General features: G+C 46.3%; 1 protein-coding gene across 3 annotated transcripts in view; it reads left to right on the forward strand.

Moving 5' to 3' along the window:
- The window catches only part of brwd3 (bromodomain and WD repeat domain containing 3), a 140,614-nt gene that overhangs the window by 20,464 nt on the left and 97,003 nt on the right, over positions 1-23,147 (forward strand). For all 3 annotated transcript variants that reach the window (XM_085995363.1, XM_085995372.1, XM_085995382.1), the window contains exons 14-19: positions 1,175-1,328; positions 6,039-6,173; positions 6,587-6,715; positions 15,759-15,984; positions 19,856-20,041; positions 22,433-22,595. In XM_085995363.1, coding sequence (XP_085851489.1) covers positions 1,175-1,328; positions 6,039-6,173; positions 6,587-6,715; positions 15,759-15,984; positions 19,856-20,041; positions 22,433-22,595 — 993 coding nt within the window. The remainder of the gene's footprint in view (positions 1-1,174; positions 1,329-6,038; positions 6,174-6,586; positions 6,716-15,758; positions 15,985-19,855; positions 20,042-22,432; positions 22,596-23,147) is intronic.

The raw sequence follows: 23,147 nt of genomic DNA on the forward strand, positions 1-23,147 counted from the left end.
TGTAAAGCACTTTGGGATGTCCTGAGGATGTGAAAGATGCTATATGAATGTAAATTTCTTCTTCATTAGTTTATTACATATTGGGCCGGATTTTCCGACCCCCCCCCCCCCCCACGGGTGCATACAAGGTGTGTAAGCGCCTGTAGGGGCCTCGCAAGTGCCGGGTCTAGGCATGCAAAGTGCATCATCCACCTGCCCAGGAAAAGGGCCTCCGCAGGCAGAGAGTTCTGCTTTCTGCACAACTTCCGCCCCCTGAAAACCTTTAAAAATCTTACACCTGGTAAAAACAGGTGTAATGCCTGCTTTTACCAGCACACGAGTTTAAAAAAACAATTTTTTCACTCATTTATAATTTAAAAATACTTTTAAAAAAGGTAAGTTTATTTTTTAGCCCCGTAAAAACTTTAATTATTTTCAAAAAATTAAATACTTGTTTAAAATATTTAATTTAATGTAATTTTAACTAATTTTAAATGTGATTTGAAAAAAAATTATTTAATGTTTAACTGTTTAAGTGATCCCCATTCATACTCTTGACAGATTTGTGTGTAGAGACCTGTCGGAGGGGGGGGGGGTCCCTTCTTTGATTGGTTCCCCAAGGCCCACGTGACCCCAGGGATGCTTGCGAACCGCATACGCCCCTGGGATACCTGGACCCCTGTGCATTTCGTAGAGCAGAGGCCCAGGATCGCAAGTCTCGGGACCTACGGAGCCAGCAGGTAAGTTCGTAAATTTTTTCCGATCGGAGGCATTCGCACGCAGGAAGCCTCCGATCAGAAAATCCGGCCCAGTGGTTCTTTTTTTCACCTCCATACCTTGCGAAACAGTTGACATAATTGAACAAGTTCATGTATAAGGCATGTCTTTACTTGTGAAGCTTCAAACATGATCAAATCTTAATAGATTAATTACTTTAATACAAGTAATATCATTCTGCACATTTAGCCAGTTCCGTAAGTGAATGTTCACATCAAAAGATTGTATATTTTATTCCAAAATTTCTATTCATTGAATTCTGTAGCCCTGAGGAGGTTTTAATTAAAATATATATCAATAACAGAAAATATGAAATTGTCTTAATTCTCTAATCATTTTAATCCCTGCTATATTAGCACAAATGCTATGAGAAAAAGCCTGGTGGTATGTGTCTAATTTTTGTTTTTCTTTATGGTAGGAACAATCCAATTCCTGTCGAAGACAAAGTCAGTAAGTTGAAAGTAACCATGGTAGCGTGGGATCGCTGTGACAGCACAGTCATCACAGCAGTGAATAATTTTCATTTGAAAGTGTGGAACTCCTACACTGGCCAGCTGCTTCATATCCTTTTGGTAAGTAAACTAAATAAATACTGTGAATTAAATGGAGATCATGTTAGTCATAAGTCTTGGAGGCAGGAGAGGTATTCTTGACATCTACTGGTTCTGCTATGGTATCCCCTCTCCAGTGCTGAGGGCAGATTGAGTGTTACATCAGAAACTCCAATGTCCAGATTGACTGAGGGAAAAATAAAACGGGCAGGATAGTGCGTGATTTGTCTGCCAACAGTAAATTCAAGGCTGAAAATTCTGGGTGACAGTAAAATAACAATCATTGGCCGATGTGCATGAGTCATGGTTCTGGCTGTAAATGTTGTAAATCAGATGATTTATAAAAATCATGATGTTTGAATGTGGGTGTTGATGTGCCTTCAATAACCACAAAACTAGAAGTTATAGACTTTAACAAGTTGGCTTTTAATCACTAAGATCAGAGCTAACATCTCAACACACTGACTGGCTCACAGGAATGAGTCATACAAATCCTGAGATCTTTAAGTAAGAGAAGTCAGGGGCGGAGCCAAGAGCCAAGACCTGGAACCTTCCAGGTTAGTCAGGAAAGAGGAAGTGAAACTATACACAGTGTGGGGGAGGGTAATATACATGAGTGCAAAACGAATACAGGCAAGACAAACAGATTTCATTACATTCACCCCTTCTTTAGATTTAGTCCATCGGGGTGATGTTTCTTAAAAGTTGGTATAAATGAGTCTGTCAGGAGGTTTTGCGGTTCTCAGTGATCGGCGCAAAGCCGGTTGGGGTGCCTCTAGGGGAGTGGATTCTGGTTCCTCCGCTGTCCGGGCCTCCGCAGTGTCTTCCAGGTTATCTGCAGTGTCCTCCAGGTTAAAGTTGGGTATTGATACCTCTGGGCATCCTGTCTCTTTTTGGTGTAGGTCTTCCTCGGGTAGTCTCTCATCGTTCTCTCCGCTCCCCGAGGGAGCGAGGTCTTTTATGGAAACAGTGTCCTCGCCCGTCAGAGTATTCGATATAGGCGTACTAAGGGTTTGCATGGAGGAGATGTACCTTTTCCACAAGGGGGTCCGTTTTATGGCCCCTCACGTGCTTCCGCAATAGTACTGTCCCCGGAGACGTCAGCCACGCGGGTAGAGATATGCCCGAGGTGGATTTCCGGGGGAAAACGAACATCTTTTCGTGAGGGGTAGCGTTAGTGGCAGTACATAACAGAGACCTTATGGAGTGGAGCACGTCTGGGAGGACTTCCTGCCAGCGGGAGGTCGGAAGGCCTTTTGACTTTAAGGCTAACGTGACAGCCTTCCAAACAGTAGCATTCTCCCTTTCCACTTGCCCATTACCCCGGGGGTTGTAGCTAGTGGTTCTGCTAGTGGCTATCCCCTTTGAGAGCAAGAACTGGCGCAGTTCGTCACTCATAAATGACGTCCCCCTATCGCTGTGTATGTAGTTCGGCATGCCAAACATGCAGAATAGATTATAGAGACACTTGATGACCGTGGCACTGGGCAGGGAATGGCGAAGGGGAAGCGGGAATATTCATCAATGATATTGAGGAAGTATATGTTACGGTCGGCAGAGGGAAGGGGTCCCTTGAAGTCCAGACTTAGGCGCTCGAATGGCCGTGTGGCTTTGATAAGGTGTGCACGGTCAGGCCTGTAGAAACGAGGCTTGCATTCCGCACAGATGCGGCAGGCTCTGGTCATTGCCCTGACCTCCTCGATGGAGTGGGGCAGATTGCGGGACTTTATAAAATGGTATAGTCGGGTGACTCCTGGGTGACAGAAGTCGTTGTGGAGACCCTGTAATTTGTCCATATGAATGCTGGCACACATTCCCCGCGATAGGGCGTCTGGGGGTTCATTAAGGGCTCCCGGCCTGTACATAACATCATAGTCGAACGTGAATAGTTCGATCCTCCACCTGAGTATTTTGTCATTCTTGATTTTCCCCCTTTGTTATTAAACATGAAAGCCACCGACCGCTGGTCGGTGAGTAGGGTGAAACGTTTGCCGGCTAGGTAGTGTCTCCAGTGCCGCACTGCCTCCACTATAGCCTGTGCCTCCTTCTTGACAGAAGAGTGCCTGATTTCAGGTCCCTGAAGGGTTCGGGAGAAGAAGGCCACAGGTCTCCCAGCCTGATTGAGGGTCGCAGCTAAGGCAAAGTCTGACGCATCGCTTTCGACTTGAAAGGGAATGCTTTCGTCCACTGCACACAGTGCAGCCCTTTCAATGTCCTGTTTGATACTGGTGAAAACCTCCCGAGCTTCAGCTGATAGTGGGAAGGACGTCGATTTAATGAGGGGTCGGGCCTTATCAGAGTAATTGGGCACCCATTGGGCATAATACGAAAAAAATCCCAGGCACCTTTTTAAAGCTTTGGGATTGTGTGGCAGGGGCAGTTCCTTTAGGGGGCGTAATCGGTCAGGGTCCGGTCCAATTACCCCATCTTCCACCACACAGCCGAGGATACAGAGACGGGTTGTGTTGAAGACACATTTGTCTTCGTTGTAGGTTAGATTCAGCTTTAGGGCAGTTTTTAAAAATCTCGCAAGATTTAGATCGTGGTCTTGCTGGTTGTGCCCGCAGATAGTGACATTGTCCAGATAGGGGTAGGTAGCTTGTAGTTTATTCTCGTCAACCATGCGGTCCATCTCGCGTTGGAAGACTGAGACCCCATTTGTTACCCCGAAGGGCACTCTGAGAAAATGGTAGAGGCGCCCGTTCGCCTCGAAGGCAGTGTATGGGCGGTCCTCCGTTCTAATGGGGAGCTGGTGATACGCGGATTTGAGGTCAATAGTCAAGAAGACTCGGTATTGCGCAATCTGGTTGACCATTTCTGATATGCGGGGTAAAGGGTAGGCGTCCAGCTGGGTATAAATATTAACAATCTGGCTGTAGTCAATTACCATCCGTTTCTTTTCGCTATTTTTAACTATGACTACTTGGGCACGCCACGGACTGGTACTGCATTCAATAATGCCTTCCCGCAGGAGTCTGTCCACTTCCGCCTTGATAAAGTGTCTGTCTTCCAGACTGTACCGTCTACTTTTGGTCGCTATGGGCCTACAGTTCGGAGCGAGATTAGCGAATAAAGAGGGCGGGCTGATTTTTAAGGTTGATAGGCCACAGACTGTGAGTGGCGGCTGGGACCCGCCATATGCTAGCGTGACACTTTCGTGGTGGCACTGGAAGTCCAGGCCCAAGATTACATTAACACAGAGTTCTGGCATCACGAGGAGTTTAAAATCCTTGTAGTCCGTGCCTTTTACAGTCAGTGTTACCACACAGTAGCCGAAAATGTCCGAAGTGTGGGGCTTAGCAGCCATAGCAATTCTGCTCCGTGTAGGGGTTACCGTTAATGAGTGCCACCGTACCAGGCTAGGGTGGATAAAACTCTCGGTACTCCCACAGTCAATTAAACATTTCGTTAAATTCCCGTTTACCTGTATGTCCATCATGGATTTTGTCAGCGGGTGTGGCCTGGATTGATCCACCGTGATCGAAGCCACTGTTGGGCCCTGGGCGGCCGTTGAGTCGGGAAAAGATGGCGGATCCCAAGATGGCGGCCCGCACGGCACGCACGAGGCGGTGACGGAGTTGGAAATCGGATTACCCCTGCAGACTTTGCTAAAATGCCCCTTTTTCTTACATTTGAAGCATGTAGCGTCCTTCGCTGGGCATCGTTGTCTGGGGTGCTTGGCCTGGCCGCAGAAGTAGCATTTCGGGCCTCGAGACATTGCTGCTGTAGTAGGACTCCTGGGTGAACTTCTGTGTGGGGACTCCGGCGGCGTAGAGCTGGTCTGAGACCTGGATGGGGAAGATGGCTGATTCCAAGATGGCGGCCCGCTCGGCGCGCACGAGGCGGTGAGGGCCGCATGGCCGGAAGAATAAGAGTCAGAGTTTTTCTGGGCCACGTCCAGCGATCGCGCAGTGGCCACTGCCTTTTTTTAAGTCCAGGACCTCCTTCTCCAGCAGTCTCTGCCGGATATAATTCGATTTGAGGCCCGTGATGAAGGAATCGCGGACCAATTCGTCAGAGTACACGTTGGCCGTCACGGCCTTGCAGTTACAGTCCCAGACCAAGTCCTTTAGGCCCTGTAAGAAATCGTCCATTGATTCCTCAGGTCGCTGCCTGCGTGTAGCCAGCAGATGTCTGGCATACACTTCGTTTACTGGCCTCTGGTATTGGGCCTTCAGGATAGTGATGGCCTCCGTGTAAGAGGTGGCGTCCCGGATGAACGAATAAATCCGATGACTAACGCGAGTAGTCAGTAGACTCAGTTTATCTACCTCGCTAGCGGATGAGGCCCTCGCGAAGAGTTCGAAGCATTTGAGCCAGTGTCCAAATTGATTTGATGCTTCAGCAGAATGTGTATCCAAGTCCAGACGCTCTGGTTTTAGGAGTCGATCCATCCTAGTATTCTTTAGTGATTAAAACTGATGTGCCTTCAATAACCACAAAACTAGAAGTTATAGACTTTAACAAGTTGGCTTTTAATCACTAAGATCAGAGCTAACATCTCAACACACCGACTGGCTCACAGGAATGAGTCATACAAATCCTGAGATCTTTAAGTAAGAGAAGTCAGGGGCGGAGCCAAGAGCCAAGACCTGGAACCTTCCAGGTTAGTCAGGAAAGAGGAAGTGAAACTATACACCGTGTGGTGGAGGGTAATATACATGAGTGCAAAACGAATACAGGCAAGACAAACAGATTTCATTACAGGTGTGTTCTGTAATTTTTCTGTAGGGTCATGATGATGAAGTTTTTGTTCTGGAAGCTCATCCATTTGACTCGAGGATTATGTTGTCTGCAGGGCATGATGGCAACATATTCATCTGGGACCTTTCAAAAGGTACCAAACTCCGGAACTTTTTCAACATGGTAAGCATTTTCTCCAGTCTACGAGTGAAACTTCAGCTGGGTCTAAATATCTCTAGACATGCCATTCTGTACATACTTTATTTCAATGATGAATTGAGATTGTCTAGTAAAACTCATTTCATAATAGGATCCTTACAGCCAACAGACAGAGAAAACTTAATTCCATCAATTTTAGTTGGCGTTGAAAAGCCAGTGTTTCATCCATTCTACTATCCAGTTCACTGGAACTTTTGTTTTAATTTTTAATGCTTATTTTACAATATTACTACTTGTTTCCTCTATATCTAATTTGCACTATTTTACTAATGTTAGTAGATGGTCTGGGGTTGTCAGGCCTTTGGTGGGTATTTAAGATGCAAAGCATTGTTTAATCCATCAGTGTAACCAAAAGAGATTTTATTTATTTTCTACAGATTGAAGGTCAGGGTCATGGTGCTGTGTTTGATTGTAAATTCTCTGCAGATGGACAGCATTTTGCATGCACTGACTCTCATGGACATTTACTGATCTTTGGATTTGGCTGCAGTAAACCATATGAAAAGGTAAGTTGGTGAGTGCATGCATTCTGGAAATAACATTTAATTACTTGAACCCATAGATTGGCTGGTCCAAGGAAATACGTCTCTGGGGCTTGCTGGTTTGTCAGCTCATGCTGGAACAAATGCTAATATTACAGTAATCAGCCTGCTTCACTGTCAGGAATAACTATATCTTTATCACATTTTAACCTTAAGCTTGAAAAATAAGCTTGCAAAACTATTTTGCATGAAACTTAAAACACTTTGGGGGAGAAATTCAGTTGTTTGCGCCACCCGTTAGCGCCTTAAGAGGGTGATAAGTGGAGCGCGAGGCGGCTAGCGCCCGGGCGCGGCGAGACCTGTGCCTCTCGCGAAATTGAGTGGACATTTAGCGGCAGCGCAAAACCGCAACACCCGCTCAGCTGCGCGCGCAGCTCCTGACGTCATTTCATGGTGCAACGCCCTTGGGGCGCCCCGAACCAGAAATTCAGTGGCGCCCCCCTCCTTTCCGCCTGGCGCTCCCAGCGACTGGTTGACTGGAATGGTTCCCAGTCGCTGTGGGGCTGGGAGGGTGCTATTTAAAGGGGGCTCTTCCTGACTTCTTTGTGGTAGCCATTTTTGGACCACTCCTTCTGTGAGAGAGAGAGAGATTTGCAGAGAGACAAAGGGAGAGAGCTTTCTGCATTGAGTCAGCACTCGCTGAGGTACTTTTGGCTTCTGACCAGAACTTTGTAGTTGGTTTGCTTTTTCACTGGCATAACCTTGAGTGGCCACATACTATGGGGGCTGCAATGGGTGGAAACGTCGGGCTTCTCCATTACATTGAGAGGGCACAGAGACGCCGAGAGAGAGTGCCAATCATGGCCAGACGGAGGAGGGCCAACAGGCGTCGGCACACGAGACCTTACCATCCCAGGGTTTTCCGCCAACAGTTCTCATAACTCAACATGTCTGAGGAGCAGTGTTTTCGGAGGCTGCGATTCAGCAGAGAGGTGGTCACTGAGCTCTGCCACCTGCTTCAGCCAGATCTGCAGCCTCAACTGAGGAGCAGGACGTCTCTGTTGGTGGCAGTGAAGGTGACGGTGGCTCTCAACTTCTATGCCACCGGATCCTTCCAATCCGCTACTGGGGACATTGCCAATATCTCCCAGTTCGCGGTGCATTGCTGCATCCGTCAAGTCACGAATGCCCTCTTTAAAAGGAGGCGTCAGTACATTTCCTTCCCCATGACCCTGGACAAGCAGCAAGAGCGCGCAGTGGGATTTGCAAGAATAGCGGGCTTCCCCATGGTCCAGGGCACCATTGACTGCACGCATGTGGCTTTGCGGGCGCCGCAAGGGAATGCCGAGGATTGCCGCAACCGGAAGGGGTTCCATTCGTTGAACGTCCAGTTGGTGTGTGACCACAGACAGCTGATACTCGCTGTCATTGCCCGCTTTTCAGGCAGCAGCCACGAAGCCTTCATCCTGCGCCAGACTTCTGTGGCAGACCTTTTCGAAGCCCCGGCTCACCCATGAGGCTGGCTTCTTGGGGGACAAGGGCTATCCTCTGTGCACCTGGCTGATGACCCCGCTCCGTGCGCCCAGCACCCCTGCTGAAGAACAATACAATGAGAGCCATCAAGCGACCAGGAACATCATTGAGCACACAATCGGCGTGCTCAAGCAACGGTTCCGCTGTCTGGACTATTCCGGGGGAGCCCTTCAGTACTCACCTGAGCGAGTCTCCCATTTCGTTGAGTGTGCTGCATGCTGCATAACCTGGCAATCCTCAGGACTCAGCCACTGCCACCAGACATTGGAGCACCAGCGGAGGAGGAGCACCAAGACGGGAGGGAGGCACAAAGTGCAAGGGCCGTCTGTCAGCGGCTTATTGCAAGTCGGTTCTAGGCCCCCTCTGAGGGAATGGCTTCTGCCATTGAAAGAACATGAATGGAACCGTTCTGCAACCCCTAAGCCGGTCAAGGCAACAAATAGTTCAAAGAGCAAACATGCACATTCTGAATAAAGACACTTTATTTAACAAACTGTGTGCCCTTCCCGCATGACAAAGTAATAGAGAGAAACCCCAAAAAATGCAGTCAGACACATAACTAGCTCTCATAACCTGGAGACAATGAACAAAAGAGTAACCAAAAAATGACCACGATCCTCGGCCTTCAATAAAAAATTTAACAGCATTTTGCCACACCTCCTTTTTGCCCTTCGAGGGTGATCTGCTTCGCTTGCGAGATTCGCCCCTTCCTACTCTGCAGCTCCTCCGCAATGGGACCCCAGTGGCTGCAGCAAGGCTGGGGGAAGGCTGCTGAGTGTCAGAAACTGAGTCGGCAGATGGCCTGGACCAGCTCTGGGCTTGGAGGGCCCAGCTGCTGACTGCTCCAACTCTGCATGGGCGGCAGCAGTCTGTCCTACAGGTGGTGGCAGCTGCAGTGGAGAAGTGACAGTGTTGGCAGCAGGAATGCTGCCATCCTGACAGAGGACAGAAACTCCCTGGTCGGACGACACACTGGCACTCCCACGGGGCAGCACTGCAGCATGCGGAGCAATCTGCCGAAGCACAGACTGCTGGCCTGCTGCGGCGCGGCGAGGGGCCCGGCGATTCGTGCCCGATCCAGCGAGGGTGGCAGCAGTCAGTGCTTGTGTGGCCTCAATCGGTGTCTGCATCAGACCAGCCACTGACTGCATTGCACCACTAAGCACTTGCGTGGAAGCCGCCTGTGCTGCGCCGAAGTCCTGGACACTCCTTACCAGTGACTCAGTGGATTCGGGCATCCTTGCCACTGCAGCCATGAGCTCAGTGTGCTTGTGCTCTGCCTGGGCGCTCATTTCAGCGAGGAGCCGCACCTCTTCTGTGCTCACTGTAGCCGGACTCGAGGCCAGACTCTCCCTCCGGGGAGAAGGCCGCCGAGCTTCCCTACCCACCCCCTGCGTTGCTGCAGCCCGCTGGGCCCCGGAGCTTCACCCTCAGACCATTCCCCCCTGCTCCCTTCCAGGGAAGACGTGCCCCCATTATGGCCATGGGCTGCCTCGGCTGAGGGTGGCACTGATGGTCCGGCTTCCTCTACCTCCTCGCCTTCAGAGTCACTCACAGTGGCAGCTTGAGGGCCCGCCTCCTCATCTGGCGAATCAGCATCTGAAAGCAGGGAGGTACAAGAGTGGCTTTAGCGTGAGGACAGGGCGGCAGCGAGGGAGGCATGAGTGCTGCAATGCACTGTATTGGTTCGATAGTGGCAAAGGATGCTGGTGTGAGGCACAAGTGGAAGGAGAGGGGTCAAAAAGGTGATCACCTTACCATTGCTGTCCAGAATGGGGTCGGCATCTCCAGTGACGACGGGGCCAATCATCTGGCCTGCCATAATCCGCTGGACTCTCTGCTCCAGATCGGTGAGGGCTTGAAGGTGAGGCCGGCCTCCACCGGTCCGTTGCTGCTGCCTCCTGTTATGGGCCAGCTTGCCCTGCAAGAGAAAGGACGGGCTCTGAGTACAGTGTGAAGCCCTGATCTTGGCTGCACTACCTCCCATGGTCGAATAGTCCTTAGTGTGTAAAGTGCTGAATGTGCGTGTGAGTTTCATGAAAGGCCCATAGGTGTTGGATGAGGGCTGGGCATTGGGGCTTTCAGGACCCTTTGGCAATAAAGTGAGTTGGACATGCAGGGATGAAGAGGATACTGAAAAGGGTACTCGCCCTGACGACCCGAGTGAGGTCGTTGAACTTCTTCCTGCATTGCACAGGGGTCCTAGGCACCATGCTGCTGGAGGTCACTCTGTGAGCCACCTGCCTTCAAGCTTTGCGATAGTCATTGGGCAGCGGCCTCCTGCCACTGTCCAGAAACCGGATAGATCGCCTGTGCCCCACCGCACCAACCAGAACCTGCAAGGCCCCCTCACTGAACCGCTGCGCTAGCTCCCTGGCCCCCTCCATGGTCCTAGGCATTAAAATGTGGCAGCAGGTCTGTCCAGGCCGAGAATCAGGGCACCGATGCGCAGGGTGTGGCTGCAATCCAAGATCGAACCTCCCCTTTTTAGAGCTGACCGGTGCCGGTGTGTTTGCGTGCAATCGCTAACTGGCCGCATCTGCGCTGCGCCCGACCTCGGTGGTAGCGCCTCGCTTTTCTGGCTTAGCGCCTTAAGACAGTCGTGCAGCGCCTGCTTTAGCGCTCCAAGCACCTCCTGGGGCGAAGCAGGTCAATTTAGCAGTAGGTGGTGATAATTTGCGCCGGGCACTAAATTTCGCGCCCGCTCGAGTATTACGCCCCAAACGTGGCGATACTGAATTTCTCCCCATTTAAATGCACCATTGTGCCCTTGTCCAACTGTTCTTTCTCATTTTATCTCTTTGTCCTTGTTTGCTTTTTAAATCTAAATATTTAACTACTCTAACTCTTACCTAATGTTAATGTTAAACCTTTTACTTAACACCTTTGTTCTTCCTGGAGGTGGAAGCAAGATGAAAAAGCAGCCCATAAAGAGGCTGGCCATTACTCAGTTAAATACCTTGCTGGTTGCCAAAGGAGCAGACTGGGGTTAGAGTCGGAAGTTTTGCAAAAACAATTGACCTGTGTGGGTTTTGATCAAGGATCTGAATAATTAAGTGCCCTGAAGGGATTGATTATTTCATGTATGTACATTATGTTGAATGTACTTCCATCGCTGGTGATCAGTTCACTAGGAAAGATGGTTGGTACTATTGCTAGAGTTCATTCTAGAGTAGTAACAACTTGATGTGGGATGATGGAACTAAAGAGTACAGCATGGAAAGTTAGCTTGGGAAAGTAGGTTCAAAAACTAAACCGTGTACATAGAAACATAGAAGATAGGAGCAGGAGTAGGCCATTCGGCCCCTCGAGCCTGCTCCGCCATTCAATGAGATCATGGCTGATCATCCAAATTCAGTACCCCGTTCCTGCCTTCTCTCCATATCCCTTGATCCCTTTAGCCTTAAGAAATATATCCAACTCCTTCTTGAATATATTTAATGAATTGGCCTCTACTGCCTTCTGTGGTAGAGAATTCCACAGGTTCACCCCTCTGGGTGAAGAAATTCCTCCTCATCTCTGTCCTAAATGGCTTGCCCCTTATCCTTAGACTGTGACCCCTGGTTCTGGACTCCCCGACCATTGGGAACAGCCTTCCTGCATCTAGTCTGTCTAGTCCTGTTAGAATTTTATAAGTTTCAATGAGATCCCCTGTCATTCTTCTAACCTCCAGCGAGTATAAGCCCAATCGACCCAATCTCTCCTCATATGTCATTCCTGCCATCCCAGGTATCAGCCTGGTGAATCTTAGCTGCACTCCCTCCATGGCAAGAACATCCTTCCTCAGATAAGGCGACCAAAACTGCACACAATACTCAAGGTGTGGTCTCACCAAGGCCCTGTACAACTGCAGCAAGACATCCTTGTTCCTGTACTCAAACCCTCTCGCTATGAAGGCCAACATACCATTTGCCGCCTTAACCGCCTGCTGCACCTGCATGTTTACCTTCAGCGACTGGTGCACAAGGACACCCAGGTCGCGTTGCACTTCCCCTTCTCCCAATCTATTGCCATTCAGATAATCTGCCTTCCTGTTTTTGACACCAAAGTGGATAACCTCAGATTTATCCACATTATATTGCATCTGCCATGCTTCTGCCCAATCACCCAACCTGTCCAAATCATACTGGAGTTTCTCGGCATCCTCCTCACACGCCCACCCAGCTTTGTGTCATCTGCAAATTTGGAGATATTACATCTAGTTCCCTCGTCTAGATCATTAATATATATTGTGAATAGCTGGGGTCCTAACACCGATCCCTGCGGTACCCCACTAGTCACTGCTTGCCACTCGGAAAAAGACCCGTTTATTCCAACTCTTTACTTTCTGTCTGCCAATCAGTTCTCTATCCAAGTCAATACATTGCCCCCAATCCCATGTGCCTTAACTTTACACGCTAATCTCTTAGCGGGACATTATCGAAAGCCTTTTGAAAGTCCAAATACACCACCTCCACTGGTTCTCCCTTATCTATTTTACCAGTTACATCCTCAAAAAAAATTCCAGTAGATTAGTCAAGCACGATTTACCTTTTGTAAATCCATGTTGACTTAATTGGTCTGCCACTTGTTCCCTATTATAAATTCCCCTGATTCTGACTGCAAGGGACCTACGCTTGACTTCACCAATCTTTTTCTCTTCACACATATCTATAAAAGCTTTTACAGTCAGTTTTTATGTTCCCTGCAAGCTTACTCTCGTACTCTATTTTCCCCCCTCTTAATTAATCCCTTTGTCCTCCTTTGTTGAATCCTAAACTGCTCCCAATCCTCAGGTTTACTGCTTTTTCTGGCCAATTTATATGTCCTCTCCTTGGATCTTATGCTATCCCTAATTTCCCTTGTTAGCCACGGTTGAGTCACCTTTTTTGTTTTATTTTTATGCCAAACTGGGATGAACAAATTCTGTAGTTCATCCATGCCGTCTTTGAATGTTTGCCATTGCCTATCCACCGTCAACCTTTTGAGTGACATTCCCCAATCAATCCTACCCAACTCGTGCCTCATACCATCGTAGTTTCCTTTTATTTAAATTCAGGACCCTAGTCTCTGAGTCAACTACTTCACACTCCATCTTAATGAAGAATTCTATCATATTATGATCGCTCCAACCCAAGGGGCCTCGTACAACAAGATTGCTAATTAATCCTTTCACATTACATAATACCCAGTCTAAGATGGCCTGATCTCCAGTTGGTTCCTCGACATATTGGTCCAGTAAACCATCCCGTATACACTCCAGGAATTCCTCCTCCACAGTATTGTTACTAATTTGGTTAGCCCAATCTATATGTAGATTAAAGTCACCCATGATAACTGCTGTGCCCTTATTGCACGTGTCTCTAATTTCCCTTTTAATGCCATCCCCAATCTCCGCATTACTGTTTGGAGGTCTATATACCACTCCCACTAACATTTTCTACCCCTTGGTATTTCTCAGTTCTACCCATACAGATTCCACATCATCAGAGCTAATATCCTTCCTTACAATTGTGTTAATCCTCTCTTTTTAACCAGCAATGCTACCCCACCTCTTCCCTTTTTCCCTATCTTTCCTGAATATTGAATACCCCTGGATGTTGAGTTCCCAGCCTTGGCCACCCTGGAGCCATGTTTCCATAATCCCAATCATATCATATTCGTTTACCTCTATTTGCGCAGCTAATTCATCCACTTTATTATGAATGCTCCTCGCATTAAGAGACAAAGCCTTCAGGCTTGTATTTTTTAACGCTCTTAGACCTTTTAGAATTATTATTTACTGTGGCCATGTTTGATTTAAACCGTTTATTTCTCTGACTGCCACTTTTGTTTTTCTCCTTCCTGTCTTTTGCTTTTATCCTTGTTTCCCTTTCCTCTGTCTCCCTGCTCAGGTTCCCAACCCCCTGCCATTTTAGTTTAAACCCTCCCCCAGAGCACTAGCAAACACTCCCCCTAGGACATCGGTCCCGGCCCTGCCCAGGTGCAAACCGTCTGGTTCGTACTGGTCCCACCTCCCCCAGAACCGGTTCCAATGTCCCAGGAATTTGAATCCCTCCCCCTTGCACCATTCCTCTAGCCACGTATTCATCTGAAATATCCTTCTATTTCTACTCTGACTAGCATGTGGCACTGGTAGCAATCCTGAGATTACTACCTTTGAGGTCCTATTTTTAAATTTACCTCCTAACTCCCTATATTCAGCTTTTAGGACCTCATCCCATTTTTTACCTATATCGTTGGTACCTATATGCACCACGACAGCTGGCTGTTCACCCTCCCCTTCCAGAATGTTCTGCAGCCGCTCTGAGACATTCTTGACCCTTGCACCAGGGAGGCAACACACCATCCTGGAGTCTCGTTTGCGGCCGCAGAAACGCCTATCTATTCCCCTTACAATAGAATCCCCTATTACTATAGCTCTACCCCTCTTTTTCCTCCCGTCCTGTGCAGCAGAACCACCCATGGTGCCAGGAAGTTGGCTGCTGCTGCTTTCCCCTGCTAAGCCATCCCCCCAACAGTATCCAAAGTGGTATATCTGTTTGAGAGGGGGTTGGTCACGGGACTCCTGCACTACCTGCCTGTGCCTACTACTCTGCCTGGTGGTCAGGAAGTGTGCAAGGAGAAAACCTAAAGGGAATAGAATGAAAATTATTAAAGGGAAGTGAAAATATTGTAATGACTTTTAGTATATGTAAAGCTATTAAGAGTAAAATGTAAAGTGTAAATATTCCTTTAGAAAGGAGTGTTAAATATCATGTATGGGGGAGGAAGAATTGGCACTGCAAAACTTAATTGGAATTCTTGTGTTCGAACACTGGTAAAAGTGTATAGGTTTTTTAAAAACTGCTTCATTGTGGAACTGGCTTTGAGAAATTAGGACAAACATTTTAAATGATTATGATGACACTCATGATTGGAAAAGATCAATTTCTCTCCCTCTTTCCGGTTTAACACGCTGTATTAAACACTTCAGATGGTGTAACAGCAGAGCAGCGCTCCCTGATGGTTTTATTGGTTAAGATAGTATCCGAACCAAACAGCCAAGGGAGCTCTCGGGCTATGTTGCTAGCTGATCGCAGCTGAGCATAACCTGGGACGTCAATAGTTGGTCCCGGTGCCCCTGGATTAGGGAGAGAATCAGGATTTCTGTTCCTAATCACTATCCATTGTTCCCTATTGGAAGTGTGACTGTGTATGTGAAGTGAGTACATGATCAGGTTTGACTGTGGTGAACCCCACGATCCAATATCTTGCTGGCACTCACAGATTAAATTCATGCATGAGAATGCCCATTTGGGTGAAGTGGTTCTTGCTCTGAGCTGTTGCTGTGTGACAGGTGGCCACTGGACTGTACTCTAGCAAGGCATCTCTGCCTTCAGGGAAGGAAGGCATGGAAAATAGAAAAGGAAAGAGTAGAATAAAACTGCGAACTTTTTCAAATAAAAAATGGTGACATATGCAAAGGTAACTTAGAATTAAAGCCTGATCGAGTATTGGCTTATGTTGCCTTTACCTGAAATCAATTGTAAACGTTTTTCCCCCCCTGCAATAGATTCCAGACCAAATGTTTTTTCACACTGATTACCGTCCTCTTATCCGTGATTCCAACAATTATGTCCTGGATGAACAGACCCAGCAGGCGCCTCATCTCATGCCTCCCCCATTTCTAGTTGATGTGGATGGAAACCCCCACCCAACACGATATCAACGGCTCGTGCCTGGTCGGGAAAATTGCATGGATGAGCAGCTTGTTCCACAGTTGGGGTACATGGCGAATGGTGAGAATGGGCTTGGGGCTGCCTGACGGTTTTTATTTTTTTAATATAGATCTTTATTTTGAAGCATCCTGTCCTGTGCTAAAGAAAATAGAGTAAATCCCTATTGAGTACTGGGCAAGTACTTTCACTCATGAAAGACCTTCAGAATGTACGCATTTGTAGTGTTCGAGAATTGTCGCTTCTTTCATGATCCCCATGTTGTGCCTCTGAGTTGTCATTGTATGAGTGGTATAGATTCTAATCCTATTGAATACCTAGTATACACATGTTATGGCTTCACTGTATGACAATCAGGTATTTGAGTTCATTGGCAGGCGGATGGGCACCAGGATGTAGCATTAGAAAGATACATAGATACATAGAAGATAGGAGGAGGAGGAGGCCATTCGGCCCCTCGAGCCTGTTCCGCCATTTAATGAGATCATGGCTGATCATCCAAATTCAGTACCCTGTCCCTGCTTTCTCCCCATATCCCTTGATCCCTTTAGCCTTAAGAATTATATCTAACTCCTTCTTGAATATATTTAATGAATTGGCCTCAACTGCCTTCTGTGGTAGAGAATTCCACAGGTTCACCACTCTCTGGCTGAAGAAATCCCTCATCTCAGTCCTAAATGGCTTACCCCTTATATCCTTAGATTGTGACCCCTGGTTCTGGACACCCCTGCCATCGGGAACATCCTTCCTGCATCTAGTCTGTCTAGTCCTGTTAGAATTTTATAAGTTTCAATGAGATCCCCTCTCATTCTTCTAAACTCTAGCGAATATAAGCCTAATCAACCCAATCTCTCCTCATACGTCTTTCCTGCCATCCCAGGTATCAGTCTGGTGAATCTTCGCTGCACTCTCCATGGCAAGAACATCCTTCCTCAGATAAGGTGACCAAAGCTGCACACAATACTCAAGGCGTGGTCTCGCCAAGGCCCTGTACAACTGCAGAAAGACATCCTTGCTCCTGTATGCGAATCCTCTCGCTATGAAGGCCAACATACCATTTGCCTTCTTAACCGCCTGCTGCACCTGCATGCTTACCTTCAGCGACTGGTGCACAAGGACACCCAGGTCTCGTTGCACTTCCCCTTTTCCCAATCTATTGCCGTTCAGATAATAATCTGTCTTCCTGTTTTTGCCACCGAAGTGGATAACCTCACATTTATCCACATTGGGCAGATGCATGGCAAATGCAGTATAATCACCCAACCTGTCCAAATCATACTGGAGTTCTCTGCATCCTCCTCACAGCACACACGCCCACCCAGCTTTGTGTCATCTGCAAACTTGGAGATACTGCATCTAGTTCCCTCGTCTAGATATATATAGTGAATAGCTGGGTTCCTAGCACCGATCCCTGCAGTACCCCACTAGTCATTGCCTGCCACTCGGGAAAAGGACCCATTTATTCCAACTCTGCTTCCTGTCCGCCAACCAGTTCTCTATCCAAGACAGTACCTTACCCCCAATCCTGTGTGCTTTAACTTTGCACGCTAAGCTCTTATGTGGGACCTTATCGAAATCCTTCTGAAAGTCCAAATACACCACATCCACTGGTTCTCCCTTATCTATTCTACCCGTTACATCCTCAAAAAATTCCAGTAGATTAGTTAAGCACGATTTACCTTTTGTAAATCCATGTTGACTTTGTCCGATCCTGTCACTGTTTTCCAAGTGCTCTGCTATTACATCTTTTATAATGGACTCTAGCATTTTTCCCACTACCGATGTCAGGCTTACCAGTCTGTAATTCCCCGTTTTCTCTCTACCACCTTTTTTAAATAGTGGGGTTACATTAGCTACCCTCCAATCCATGGGAACTGTCCCAGAGTCTATAGAATTTTGGAAGATGACCAGCAATGCATCTACTACTTCTAGGGCCGCTCCCTTAAGTACCCTAGGATGTAGATTATCAGGCCCTGGGGATTTATCGGCCTTCAATGCCGTCAATTTCCCTAACACCATTTCCCTACAAATACTGATTTCATTCAATTCCTCCCTCTCATTAAACCCTATGTTCCCCGACATCTCTGGGAGGTTATTTGTGTCCTCCTTTGTGAAGACAGAACCAAAGTATGTATTTCATTGGGCGAGACGGATATCAATAGTAAGGTATTAGGTGGGGTCAGACTAAGAGAGAACACAGGATGGTCTAAGATAGATTTACAGTGTATGTATGTGAAGACATGAAGCATAGTAAACAAGGTTGATGAGATGCAGGTGCAAATAGCCACATGGGAATATGATGTCATGGCACTAACTGAGACCTGGCTCAAAAAAGGGCAGGATTGGGTATTAAACATTCCTGGATAGAAGGTGTTCAGGAAAAATAGGGAAGGAAAGATAGTAGGTAGTGTGGCAGTGTTGGTTAAGGAGAATATTACAGTGCTGGAGAGAGGGTGTCCTGGAAGGGTCAAGGACAGAATCTATTTGGTTAGAGTTTAGAAACAATAGGGGTGCCATTACACTACTAGGTGTATTCTATAGGCCACCAACTAGTGGGAAAGATATAGAGGAGCAAATTGCAGAGAAATTAGAGAGATGCAAGAACTATAGAGTAGTGATAATGAGGGACTTCAACTATCCGAATATAAACTGGGATAGTAATAGTGTAAAGGGCAGAGATTTTGCTCCTGAATGGCCTAGCTCTAATTTTAAGATTATGTCCCCTTCCTCTTGATTCCCCCACCAGAGGAAACTGTTTTTCCGAATCTACCATATCAAATCCTTTCAACATTTTAAACACCTCAATCAGATTACCCCTTAATCTTCTATACTGGAAGGAATACAAACTAAATTTATACAACCTGCCCTTATAACTTAATCCTCTAAGCTCTGCACTGCACAGCACCCCCTCCAAGGCCAATATAACCTTCCTGATGCGCAGTGCCCAAAAGTGAATGCAGTACTCCAAATGGGGTCTGACCAAGGCTCTGTAGAACTAAAACATAATTGTAATCCAGCCCCCTTGAGATAAAGGCCAACATTCCCATTAGAACATAACATAAGAACAAGAGAATTAGGAGCAGGAGTAGGCCAGATGGCCCTTCGAGCCTGCTCCGCCATTCAATAAGATCATGGCTGATCTTCCACTTCAACTCTGCTTTCCTGCCCGATCCCCATATCTCTGATTCCCCTAGAGTCCAATGCCTTCATGATTTTTTTTTGTACCTGTCTACTAGCTTTTAATAATTTGTGAACTTGGACTCCCAAATCTCTTTGGTCCTCTATAGTTTCTAGTTTCTCACTATTTGGAAAATACTCCGATTTATCTTTGTTGGATCCAAAGTGGATGAGCTCACACTTCCCCACATTGAACTCCATTTGCCATAGTTGTGTCCGCTCACTTAATCTGTCCATGTCCCTTTGCAACTTCCTGCTCTCATCTCCACTACTTAATGTCCCTCCCAACTTAGTGTTTTGCAAACTCAGATATACAACTCTCTATTCCTTCATCCAAGTCAATAATAAATAGTGAAAAGTTGAGGCCCCTGTACAGATTCCCGGGGAACGCCACTTGTCACATCCCGCCAATCAGAGTACATGCCCTTTATTCAAACTTTCTGTCTCCTACCTCTCAACCAATTTCTAACCCGTCAGCAGCTACCTCCAATTATGTGCACTTTCATTTTTACTAATTTCTTCTGAGATTGAAGAGACTGCTGAAAATATTAGTAATGTCAGTGCCTTTTTTCCAGTCCCTGTCTAGTATAAAATGTGTTTATGGATTCAGTTGTATATTTTGTTTTTTGTTTCAAAGTAGGATGTTCCATGTCTTCAGTAAACTGTTGCTTAGTTACTTTATATTTGAGAGGAAAAAGGAAGTTTGCTTCTATTTGAAGTGGAAATGTAAGAGGTAATGGCTATGGTTCTCTTCCAGGTGATGGTGATGTAGTGGAGCAGGTCATTAGCCAACAGACAGATGATCAGTACGAGAATGACCAGGAACCCAGTGTTCTAGATGACGCTATTAGGGAGCTCCAGCAAGAACATGACCTGAGGCAGGGAAACGAAGGAGCAGCTGTACTGGATGGCCATTACAGTAGATCAAACTCATTGAACAGTGGTGGGTAGCACTGCATATATGAAAAATAGCAGAGCTCATAATTCTGTCCCGTTGTATTGCCTCATTGACTGAAAGCAGATACAATAACTGTTATTTAAAAAAAATACATATTCCTCATTACATTGACACTATGTAATGTAGGACATAGTACATCTTTATAAAAAAAACTTGCGTATCGAACTGTAGACGCCTTGAGTTGCAGTTATACTGTAGCTGAACCCGCTTTGAGGTGGTCTCATAGCTCTTGATTTAATGTGCCTTCACAATAGTGCAAAAAACACAGTTCAAGACAAAGATTGCATTATAACTGGTCTATTACAAATCATGCCAATCTGTTTTTGGCAAAGCATATTATATTTGAAATTTTGTTTTGCAATGTGCATTGAGTCCTAAGCGGGTAAAAGTCAGGTTTGGGCTGGTCATTCGTTTACACCTTGTCCAATTTTACTCTCCATTGAAGTCATCGGAGAGTAAAAACGGGTGTCCAAGCTGCCCATTTCCTATCTGGGGGGAGTTACGCTAAACCTCCCCCGCCTCCTTCCCCCATATCAGTTAAGGGTCTGATTTAATAGGATTTTATTATCCATTGTACACTTTGAGGATTGATTGGGTCAATATAGGAGTACAACAACAACTTGTATTTATGTAGCACCTTTAATGTAGTAAAACATCCCAAGGCGCTGCACAGGAGTATTTTAAGACACAAAATTTGACACTAATCCATATGCGGATCGATCAGGGCAGGTGACCAAAAGCTTGGTCAAAGAGGTAGGTTTTAAGGAGCGTCTTAAAGGAGGAAAGGGAGGTAGCGAGGCGGACAGGTTTAGTCAGGGAATTCCTGAGCTGAGGGCCTAGGCAACAGAAGGCACGGCCACCAAAGGTTGAGCGATTTATAATCCGGGATGCTCGAGGGCAGAATTGGAGGAGTGCAGATATCTTGGGTGGAGTGGGGGAGGGGGAGGGAACAAGAGTTGTGGGACTGAAGCTGAAGGAGATTACAGAGATAGGAAGGGGTGAGGCCATGGAGGGATTTGATAAGATGATGAGAATTTTGAAATTGAGGCGCTGCTTAACTGGGAGCCAATGTAGGTCAGCGAGCACAGGGGTGATAGGCGAACGGAACTTGGTGCGAGTTAGGACACGGGCAGCCGAGTTTTGGATGACCTCAAGTTTACGTAGGGTGGAATGTGGGAGGCCAGCCAGGAGTGCGTTGGAATAGTCCAGTCTAGAGGTAACAAAGGCATGGATGAGCTGAGGCAATGGCGAAGACAGGCGATGTTACGGAGGTGGAAGTAGGCGATCTTTGTTATGCTGCGGATATGTGGCCGGTACCTGAGGAGAGAACACTGTTAACAATATCAGCTAACATGGGAGCCAGAAAAGGAAGTTGGGTGGTCAGCAGTTTGGTGGGAATAGGGTCGAGGGAGCAGGAGGTGGGTCTCATAGACAAGATGAACGCAGAGGTCATAAGGGGACATCGGAGAGAAACTGGAGAAAGATGTGAGTTCAGGACCAGGGCAGGGGGGAACCTTAGAGGAAGTTTGGCCCAGTGGGCTAGGGGAAGGAAGGGAAGTGGCAAAAGGAGCTGAACAGATGGTCTCAATCTTGGAGACAAAGAAGTCCATGAGCTCCTCACACTTGTTATTGGAGGTGAAGGTGGAGGAGAGGGGTTTAACAAGTTCTTTATAACTTGCCAGTTTGCAATCATTTTGTTTCACCCTTGTATCCTGTTCAGATTCCACACAGTGATGATGAGCTGCATTAGATTTTGATGGCATGAATAAAAGGATGTGATTATTTTTAATGTGAAGTGTTTATCCTACTAAATCCAGCTTTAGCAAATTCAGTAATTGTTAACATGATGGGTTTTTTTTAAAGTTAAGGATGTATATGGCTTACAACTACATTCATAGTTTATAGGTGGAATCAACAGTACCTGATCTAATTTAATGGTGACTAGAACCTGCGGGAGATTGGCAGATAATAGTTACATACATATTCCTCTGTGGTTACTTAGTTTTCAATTTCCTGCAAATATTGTGATAGTTTGTTGATTTAAATGTTACCTACTAAAATAGTGAAACTTTACCAATGGCAAACTGTTGTAGTTCAAATTAGTTAGCCATACTTTTTACATAACTCACTTCAATCAGTCTCATTAGTAAAGCCTAGTTTCAGAACAAACTTCCTTGGTTGAGTATTGGGATTTTAGTGGGATTGAGTGATTTAATTGGCAACTTGCAACAGTTTAAACCCAAGTTATTTTTGTGAATGTATTGCTGTGAATCTTGGGTTATTCAGTTGTAATTCCTTTGCATAGACCTCTAACTGTTCTGAATATTTTAACAGTTTCTTCAAATATATATTTAAAAGAACTGTTCCATGTTTTAGCCTTGCTGTCTCCACCAAATATTGGACTTCGGCGGAGTGGTCAAATTGAAGGTGTTCGGCAAATGCATAATAATGCCCCTCGGAGTCAGATGGCTACAGAGAGAGACCTGATGGCTTGGAGCAGAAGGGTTGTAGTCATGGAGCTTCCATCTGGAATTAGCAGGTAGGAATAAGTTAGGATATTTTTTAAACACAAAATGTACTTCAGAAATGTTTCCATTTAACTTTGCCCTACGCTGTTCCATCAGCAGAGATATGCCCTTTAGTTTCATTGCTATTGCGAATTATACACGGGTAATATCCAGGTGTCAATCTGTCAGCTGTGGATTTCAAGGACATATATATTTTAATATTGGAGTATGGCCTTTTCACTATACCCGAGGTTCAATATTTTAGAGACATGTTGCCAATGCAAGGTTCTCTGTCTCAGTCTGACTTCAGCACTTGGGAGTCTTCATGACACTATTTGCTAGATCATCATTTTCATTCTTGTATCATACACCCATCCCCTTGGCCCATGCCTGTGCATTTCAAGATTTGTATAGCTGTATGTTTCTTTATATCATGGCTACTGTGTTATACAGAGGTAAAGTTTTTATTTCTGCGCAAGGATCAGTAAATTGCCAGAATGAATGTGCCATTATACAGGAGGGATAGATATCTAGAGACCACTGTTGTTAACACTCAAACCATTTTATTGTGGTGTCCCTCAAAT

The sequence above is a fragment of the Somniosus microcephalus genome, chromosome 1 (genome assembly GCF_052327205.1).
Source record: "Somniosus microcephalus isolate GS21.2 chromosome 1, FLI_Smic_1.0, whole genome shotgun sequence".
NCBI lineage: Eukaryota > Metazoa > Chordata > Chondrichthyes > Squaliformes > Somniosidae > Somniosus > Somniosus microcephalus.